The 10192-nt window shown below is 46.4% G+C and overlaps 1 protein-coding gene across 3 annotated transcripts in view; it reads left to right on the forward strand.

Annotated features, from left to right (window-relative positions):
- The window catches only part of LOC135388946 (adipokinetic hormone/corazonin-related peptide receptor variant I-like), a 64450-nt gene extending 58218 nt beyond the window's left edge, over positions 1-6232 (forward strand). For 2 of the 3 annotated variants that reach the window (XM_064618831.1, XM_064618829.1), the window contains 2 exons: positions 1636-1840; positions 4290-6232. In XM_064618831.1, coding sequence (XP_064474901.1) covers positions 1636-1840; positions 4290-4939 — 855 coding nt within the window. In that variant the 3' untranslated portion in view covers positions 4940-6232. The remainder of the gene's footprint in view (positions 1-1635; positions 1841-4289) is intronic. The other variant, XM_064618830.1, reaches the window with a different exon arrangement.
- Positions 6233-10192: the final 3960 nt, after the last annotated feature.

Raw genomic sequence — 10192 nt, forward strand, 5'->3', positions numbered from 1 at the left:
TCCTGAGGCAACTCCCTTCCTACATCTCTACCGGTTCGCTGGATTTCTACCCGTCTACGTAGCTGACCTAAAGACGATATGATACAATGACCTTGACGAACCGCATCATGCGGTCGCTGCAACCTCAAATACTTGTGACAATAAGAGAACTTTGAGTTTTGCGTAGGTGTTATTGCGCGAAGAAGCATATCAGCAAGTGGTTCAGTTAACGATGTTGATGGTAGTTGTTTTGTGTTTTTGTGCATGGCTATATTCCCTACATCCTTCCGCTATGGTATTATTCTTTTTCTCATATTTATTTATTTTGCTTATTCGTACATAAACCTGATATGGCTAATCTCTCCCTTCTTTTTTCGTAATAAACATAAATCCCCCTCTTATAATTGCGTGCAGAGCACCTCAGAATATATAGTCGATGATAGGCAACACTGAGCGATATGCGAAGACACGTAAACCAGGGCTAAACACGTAAACTCAGTCTTGCATCTACGCCATTCTGTCTCAGAATATTTATTTATTTATTTACTTAGTGCTCACCAACAGCGAAAGCCTAGAGCGGAGGTGCTCTGTCAACATAAGGAACAAACGATTCAATACAGAAGGAGTCAGATAAACATCAACATCATTAATATTTTTGTTTCGTTACAAACAAAAAAAAACATTAACGTCAATGTAGCATTAACTTCAGTATGGATCTATATCACCAACTCGCTTGCTTCCTAACAATTCACATCAAGCATCACGAAACAACATGAAATATCAAACCACACGAAAATATTTACTACGTAGCAAGTAAAAGAAGAAAAGTCTGCGAATATATCTAGACTTTCTAATTTCAAGTGATTATACATGCCCTCAAGACGAACGACAGGGGAAGTACAACCAAATAAGTCACGCTATGATGAAAAAAAAAAAGATTTACGGGAATCTGTTTTGTCTAGGTCGAACATAAATATTATTAGAACTTAAGAGACACGGTGCGTCAACGATGCCATACATAAGCTTGTATAGAAATATCATGTTCCGACGACGATGACGGCGTGCCTTTATGGACATCATACACAGCTTCGGTAAAAGATTATGGCAATCGTAGTACCACGCCCTGTTTGAAAATCGATCATAAACAATACCGACAAATTTCCTCTGAATACTTTCCAAATAGTCCGATTGGGATTGTGAAATGCAGTTCTACACGGCAGAAGAAAACTCTAGCTTATTGCGAACAAGACAGTAAAACAAGCATATCACTGAATGCGTTCCTTAGAAGTTCCGAGAGATACGCCTTATAAACCCCAGCATTTTCATGCAGACCATCAAGCACAACATTAATGTATACTATATATGTGCTTTACTATATATGTGCTTATAGACTCGTTTTCGATTAACACTTGGCTAGCTTTTTTATTGTGCGCAGATAGAAACAGGACTGATGTTATGGAAGTACGGTGACTCTAGCGATACGCCTCACAACATCACCGCTAATACCTACAACCCAATATACCTACAAAAACGGCATTACTGGACACTAAGGGCATTACTGTCAATTACGACCAAACGGGGCGGACAGCATCACACGCGTCGACAGATGGAAACGTCAACTAATAAACTAATAGCGTCGCCTCCTCTCTTTGACAGGCAGTTATCTTCCACGTGATGGAGCACCCAGCCTTTCCCGGCTTCACCCAATGTGTCACCTTCGATTCGTTTCCGACTCCCGTGCACGAGAGGCTGTACAATCTTTTCTGCCTTCTTGTCCTGTATGGATTACCTCTGTCCATCATCATCGTCTGCTACACACGAATTTTCTGGGAGATTCATCGCCAGTCCAGGGATCCTCATAGTACGTGCATGTTTTCCTATCTTATTGCATACATAGTGCTATTTCATGTGAAACGACAACAGACACTTGACCACCGTATCACCACTTGAATCACCGTACACAGTATTTTGTCACTTCTGGCGTGCGTCTTTGTATTGTAAGTTTTACACTACACTCTTAAAAATGAACTTCACCGCATAGGACCCTCCTGGCCAACCATCATCTTTAATGATATCGTTATCTGCCCTGATTTGTTGAAAACGGGGGACGTACGCCTTTTTTGTGACAAATGTCACGCGTCCTCAACCAATAGTCGACCTCTTGGTCCTGCGTTCTTCATGCTTTATCTACATTCTAAAAACAGAACTTCACCGCATAGCACGCTGTGTGCCAATTATTGCCACGAATGATAGGGTTATCGCCTCTGATTCGAAGAGAGAGGTGGGCGTACGCCTTTTTGTTTCAGTTTGGATATATGAAAATTGCCACAAAAAGGCGTACGCCCCCCTCTCTCTTCGAATCAGAAGCGTTAACCCTATCATTCTTGGCAACGGTTGGCACACAGCCTGCTATGCGGTGAAGTGCTGTTTTTAGAGTGTACACTCTTAAAAATCAACTTCACCGCATAGCACGCTCCTAGCTAACCATCATCCCGAATGATATCGTTATCTGCTCTGATTTGTTGCATAATAGTACAAAACAGGCTCCGCCTCCCGTTTTCAACAAATGAGGGGCCAGAACGTTCTCAGTCGGGACGATGGTTCGCTAGGAGCGTGTTATGTGGTGAAACTCATTTTTAAGAGTGTACTTTATCGCGAAGATTGCAGCATCAAGCGGTAGACAATTGGTTGAGGGCGCGTGACATTCATTTTTGTTACTCATGCTTTCTTCACGTAGCGACCAATGATGGGAGAGACACAAAGTAACCGAGGTCGATTATTTTTACGAAAATAGTGCCCCTGGGGTCGTCTTGACGTGCACCGGACATCTCAAAAACAATACTCTGCATCCTCAGTTGGCATTCGAAACGCAGTGAATGTATACAGGAACTTTATTTTGGCTATAATGAATGGGGGGTTTCATCTTCAGGTGCAAAAATACCCTCTATTGTGCGCAGTAATTTTGTCAAAATGTAATGACAGTGGACATACAAGGTGTTCTTAGCCGTTACTTGATTTTTTTTTTTTAATGCATGACATTCTCGGGTGATCATAAACAAGCCCCCGCCACAACTTCCGATACCACGAAGACTTCCTGTCCTTCCGCGACTAAGGACGCTCGGAACCAGCCGCCATGCAGCATTATTTCTTTCGCTTTCCTGATTTCTTGAAAACGGGAGGCGTATGCCTTTTTGGGGCAATCTGAATTGCCACAAAGAGGCGTTGCGACCTTCTCTCTACTCAAATTAGCAATAACTGTGTCGTTCGGCGCAGTGGCTGGCACAGAGAGTGTTTGCTGCGAGACCGGATGTCGTTTTGGCTCCAAACCGGAAGCGGTGAAAACGGCATGTATTAAACCGGCGTATCGGTAACAGCGATTCGGGAAGGACGTTACTTAGATAACGCGCCTATTGTCCAAAGGCTTTTGTTCTTGGCGGTCTCCATTCATACTAAGCGAGACTGCTGCTGTTAAACACGGCGAGAAAATGAGAAGGAAGTACAATGGCAAGCACTCGCAATGGCAAGTGCAATGGCGCTGGAAGGCGGATAGATTGTGGACACAAAGGTATCTTTCATGCTTGGATGCCTCTATAACACAAGGCCATGAGGGATAGACGATGAGACGTTAGAGATAGCTTGGACATTCAACGGTGCGAAAGGGCGGATTTCTGTCAGCGTAAGCATAATTGCATTCTTCAAGGTTTATCTCACATGCACACTCATTTGTGTCTGGTTGCATAGCTAACTCCAGATTGCCTCGGAAACCCGTCACTCAACCTTCCCCCTCTCCCCTTCACATCCTTTCTCTTGTTTGTACTGACAAAAATTCGTTTGCTGGTCGGAGCTCCTTATCTATGTTTGTCTCCTAAATATTTCCCCAAACTCAGGGATATGTTTTCTCCATACATGCACCAGCTGGCTTGCCTTTTGTTCCTTTCTTCGCATCACATTACACATCACCTCCACCTTTCTTTGCGTCGCTACTTTCTCTGCGAAGACGTTTCTTGCAAAACGCATCCCAGAAATGTAACGTTGGCACTTTTGAATCACATTTTTGTGCCATGCAACAATCGCGAAAAAATATCACGTGTTTTATCTCATTTTTCTCTAGCACACGTCTCGGTCAACCTTGAACGACCTTTGTATAAACATGGCAGGGTATCCCACAGCTCTAGCAGTGAAACACCCATCATCACCACCATTAAGTTGCACTACCTCCACTACCCCATTCCCTTTCCCCGCAGCGCCCTTCTCTACCCTTCACCATTTCGCCCTTCCCATTTACCCGTTAACACAAAGTATCTCTAAAGTCTTTGTCTCCGTAGACGAATATTGCCAGCAACACCAAAGCGTTCGTGGCCGGATGTGTCTTCGCCGCTCCGACACACGACAGATTCAGCGGGCCCGGAACCGGACCCTTCGATTAACCATCATCATCGTCCTGGCCTTCTTCTGGTGCTGGACTCCCTACGTTACCATGGTCCTCTGGTACCAGTTCGATCCCGACGGAGCCGAACACGTAAACAGCTACCTCCAGTCGTCTCTCTTCATGTTCGCGGTGTCCAACTCCTGCGTCAATCCTCTAGTGTACGGGAGCTACACCAGCAAGTTTCGAAACTGTTGGGCGAGATGCCTAGAAGGCACACCGTGTCCTGTGTCCGAACACGTCTTGAGACAGAATGCAAACAGCATCAGGCGCGCGCCGTGCACGTCTCTGCCGGACGCGAGTAAGCTTCAGCAAAACTGTTCGCTGTGCTCGGACGCGTCTGTGTATCCGTGCGAAGTGACGATAAGGTTTAAGGGACATGTGTGTAAGAACGGCTCTACGAGTACCAGGACGATGGCTCCCAGCTGTTGCTGTAAGAAGGGGAGCGTGGATTTCATGAATGGAAGCCACCGACGTATGACAGTGCCGGCGAGATGTTATGCGCCAGAGAAGAGAGACGTGGAAGATAGTTGAACTAAGATAGTGGCCAGAAGCCCGACCTACTACATTATGGCGGCCATGTGATTTGTACCCCACCCCAGCGCCGCAATTTGGAAACTTAGCGGTGGTGCTGGTGATCGGCCCGCTTATTGGTCCTTCATTTGCTATAATATATTGCACTGAAGCTCGCCACCATCACCACCACCACCACCACCACCACTGAAGCTCGCGTTAGGAACTTCGTGCAAAATCGTACATTCATTAACATTATCTGTCATTGCGTTCAAATGAGTTTTGAAATTTCGAAATGTCTGTGCTATTGTTGGCTTCTACAAAGTTTATGTGTGCGCTTTCGGCTCGTTCAATATTTCAGCTGTCCAGTCAAGATGAAGATCCCGCGTGCCGATGCATAGCGATCCTAGCGGATCGTATCAGACGACATTCTGCATAGGTGTTGCTAATTATGACATGGTCGCTATACTCTAGTAGGTCGTGGTCTGAAGTGCAACCCATGTGTTCGGATGAGGGGTATCTGTCGTTCACTGGCCCTCTTGCAGTCTCTTGCATTAACGAGGCATTATGAGTGAGGTACGATTTAGAAGAAAGGGCGTATTTCAAAACTGTGCTTATTGCGCAGGTCATACTTTGTTCGAAATACAACTTGTTGCATTAAGTTTCACAGTTAGAATGTAATATACCATAGGTTAGTTTTGATTCCTAGCTGCCATGTATTTTTGTATGGTTATACTGAAAATAAAAGAGCGAGTTATAAACTATGTACAGTGTGCAAATCCGAAGCTGTCGCCTGTTTTTCAGAACGGGGTCAGGAAGAAGTGGTGCCTCATTTATGTACAATTCATTTTTATTCTAATAACGATGGTGCTTTTCTATAACACGTGTAATATAATTCCTTGCGACAGTTCATTATTATAACTGAAGTGTGTGTCACATCATGTTTTGTATTAGATGTGACCAAATGCTGTGTGCAGTTACTCAGTGAAACTAATGTAAGATACTGACTATTTTGTCTATGTACGAACACAGCAAACCGGTGCCATGCTTGCTTCATTGTGTTCTAAACACCGGCGCGATAAATGTTTCCTCTAGTCTGTGCGTCAAATCGCGCACTTAACTAGTGTGCAAAATATTGTGGATTGTTCATGCTATGGGAACAAGAGCGTTATTTTGTCTGAAAACCGAACATGCTCATGTACCTGTGTGATATATCTAGCTCTTACGATACGAGAAGTAGCGTATCGCAGGACCCTACATGTTCATCGGCATAGGAGTAGCAAAATAAAAGTTATATTACGTATTGTCCTGGCAGAGCGCGTAATATTTTTTCGATCTGGAAGCGATAACACCTTGTGGATGCTCTACCTCCAACGCGGGAATGCAAACACGGATCATATTACACGACAAACGTGTTCGAGGTAAGCTTTACTTTTCATGTAACATCTTGTTGTGAAACCTGCAAAGCCTGGGGAAGAGCAAGCGAAAACACACAGGCTGCGTTTCAAAACAAACTCTCGAGTAGGAGTTGGTCACGGGACAGAGTTGTAACGCGTGATTAAGGGGGTAGGCGACCCTCGGGTTGGTTGTGCACTGTTCAATTATAAACACCCCTTTGAGGGCGTTGATACCTATTCGAAGGATGTGCCTGAGGATACGTCTTGGTGTTCCGAGAGCCGCTGAAACTCGAATGGTGATCTCCGAAGCCCGTGAGTTACCGATAGAAATCTTACGGCAGATGGAAGCCATTCGCAGTTACATGCGTCTCAGAACTCACCACCGTCTCATTCCCTTCTAGCAAAAATGTATCTGCGAAGCCAAAGTGCTGTCTTCAAGTCTATCATGGAAGTCGGGCTTCCTCCGTTCATAATCCACCCAACAGTTCCCACAACCTCTCCGTGGTCGCTTCTGCTCCCATCACTCTCCCTATCTGTCCCTGACCTCAAGGTTCCAAAGCATCAGTTGCCACCTTTAGTTCTTCAACAGTTGGCAGAGGACATGATGCACCTTAAATATCATGACCACGCTGCCGTCATCACTGATGGATCCACCACACGTGAGTGTTCGTCGTGTGCTTTTGTCGTCCCATCTGATGCAGTCTCACGTGGATATCGTGTCTCACATCGTACACAGAAGGAATGGCCACATTCACAAGAGCAACATTGCGTAGAGCAGACAGGGGGCAGTCATCTAACTTCATCTAACCTCATCCTCATCCAATCAACTACCTCATTTTCGCTCATCATCTTCGCTCATCCTCCTGCGTTAGTCGTGACGTTGCCCGCTACAAGCGTGGCCGACCACGGCGAGGAGTTTCACCACCACCACCGCCAGTGCACGGCTCAAGTACGGCAGAATTGCATGTAAGCAAATAAATATGCATAATGTAAAACCCCGAGACTAGGGAACACGAAGGGACAGACACAACACGAAGTCTCAAGCATAAACATGTTTGTTGTTGGTTAACTTGTACGTTGCATTGTGTTCTCCCGGGCTGCGACTGTGGTCAGAGAGGTCGGCCTGGGAACCATGTGGAATTCTGGGTGGAAATTCCTACATGTGTTCAAGCGCGGCAACAAAATGTCATGAGAGAGGGCGCGCTTTCACATGTCACACCGTGGACGCAACGACGCCGCGCAAAGTGTTGTCGGGGGGGAACCCCTCCAGTTCAAAAGTAAGTGTGTCGAGGTGCAGCGACAACTGCGTACGAGGGAGACTTCACACCAACGCAAAGCGGGTTGGTGTAATGTCTGCGAATGTGTCGCGAAAACGACGAAGAGCACCTACTTCATCTACAATGCGAGCGCACTAGCTACCTCGTTACCTTCCATCACGTCTATACCTACTACTCTCGAGATATCCGAAAAGATGGCGCAGCGAACCAGGGACCACGGCAACATGGGGGCCTTTAATGTGCAGAGCCTTAATGCACATGTTAGCGACATAACCACTGACCCGGTGCTGGCCAAGTGCAAAGTCTTCGCCCCCTATGAGACCTGGAGCAGCCTACTGCGATATAGGGAAGGTTTGTGATGCGTTTCCCTTGCCTACAGAGGAGACAGCCGAGGTCCCGGTGCCGCCACCTGCTCGAGAAATGACGAAACTATTGGTAGCCAATATACTCTCAAGGTAGACAAGGTAGTAGTACACGCCCTATAGCCGCTGCAGACGAAGTTAGTGACGTATGCGTCGATAGAGAAGGGGAATGACTTTTGGGAAAGGGGCGGTCAGCCTGCTCGTGGGTGGCGGCTCGGTGATCCCAGGCGAGATGAAATGGAAGGGGAAGGATTATGGTGGTACAGGAGAGGGAGAGGTGTGCAGCCCCTCACTTTTCGGGAATAGGGTAGTCGCGAGCTACCCACCACAGAAAACACACGAGCATCCCTCGTTAGCCATCATTGGGATGCTCTCTGTGCCACACCACAGTAACGACCAGTATGATGGGCGAAGCTACCCCAACTATGCGTTCTAGAAGTGGACTACAATGATGCCGCCGCCCTCGTCGTGCTGACATACACTACACCGGGATCCTCGAAAGAAAAAAATCTAGAGGTTCCTTCGAACCAAACTCTTCAATTACTCTGCAAGCAACACCTTCGTAGAACACATGAAGGAACACAATGCCCAGAATTGTCATAGGAGTCTTCAATGCGGGTATCAAGAAGCTCCAGAACAATTGGATCGCGGTCTCTATGAAAGAAGGCTTCGATTTGCATTAAGCCAGTGACGATAAAATTACCACAACCCGTACAGAAAGTATTATAGATCGCGTCTTCTGCAGGAGTATCAATAAGGTAGTGGTGACAAAGTACATTGGTTACTTCAGTCTCCACAGGTTTCTACTCCTTCGGACAGTCACCAATTCAGTCTCCGCAGGCCAACGTCGCAGAATGCCCGCGATTAGCTCCTAAATGCTATCGCGTTTCAAGGACAATCTGCACAACGATTTCTGCCGTAATTTTGTGTGCTGACTCTTTCTACGCCGTGTGTTCCACTGTCGAGGACTCAGAACATTAGTTGCAGAATGTATGGTGTTAATTTTGAAGCCATTGAACAATATTTTTTTTTAATTCCGTGTAGCGCCTCGAAGTAACTGTAACTATGCGCGGCGTACAACAGAGAGGAAGGAGAGCAGAGAGCAGGAAGGAGTAGAAGACAGGAGGTTAGTATGCGTCCTGGGCCGACTTTAGGGGAAACTGTGCCGACATTCGTCTGGAGAGTCTTCGGAAAACCCAGGGAAAACCTCAGACGAACACAGCAGGTTCCAGGATTCGAACCCGCATCACCTCCCAGTCTCTGCGTGGAAAGCGATCACCTTAACCACAATGCCACGGGAGCTGGTCCATTGAACAATACGACGTGAACTGCAGAGTCTGGAAGAATAATTAAGACAAACACAACATTTAGCCTTCACCAACGGCGATGTCGGCGCAGTATAATTGGTGACACACTTGACTGAGAGGTATAGCTAAGAATGTCGCCACCGGCAGTCGCTGAGTTTTGTCAAAGGCCGTCGATCAAATAGTAGTAGTGCCGTGATGGTACACGTAAGGTTTGTCTGCGCAGTGTGGCGATGCTGAAAGCAATGTTTACCTCCCCCACAATGCTACCGCCCTCGGCCGGGATCGAACCCGCAATCTTGAGCTGAGCAAGCCACCACGTTACTGACTGATGTTCAAGAAAAAAAAAAAAAAGAAAAAAAAGAAAAGAAACGCAGATATGATGCAGGTTACAGCGCCATCAAATCTACGACAGCGACAGAGCTGTTTATTTTAGCTCGCCTGTCTCTACGTGCATGATTCGCCCTGTCGACTGTGGTCCGCAGCAAGATCTTCTTCCTCGGACGGCCCATGATGCCGCTATCACCGACTCACCTCCCCACATACACGCAATATACCGTATCCGCTGCTGCTACAGGCGACGTGAATCCGGCACGCGGGCGGCGCAACAATTCACATATCTTGACATGTGAACAGTGTTGACAAGTCATTTCCGGCCGTCCCTCTAGATGAAGCAAAAAAAAAAAAAAAAACTCTAAAATTTGACCAAACCTCCGTTGATTGAATTTTCTTCGGAAGCCGCCTTATAATAATTCAACGTTGACATGCAAACTTGCATGGGACATAGTTGCGTCACAGGAGCTGCTGCATGCGGCTGGAGATGCGCTTACAACATCACGGAAACGAGGTAATGCGAAACTATACAGTGTCTAGACATGCGGCAAGCTCTAGTTCGGGATATTGTCCTGGATATCTGCAGCTTGCGAAGCACTTG

Source organism: Ornithodoros turicata, chromosome 3 (genome assembly GCF_037126465.1).
Source record: "Ornithodoros turicata isolate Travis chromosome 3, ASM3712646v1, whole genome shotgun sequence".
Taxonomy (NCBI): domain Eukaryota; kingdom Metazoa; phylum Arthropoda; class Arachnida; order Ixodida; family Argasidae; genus Ornithodoros; species Ornithodoros turicata.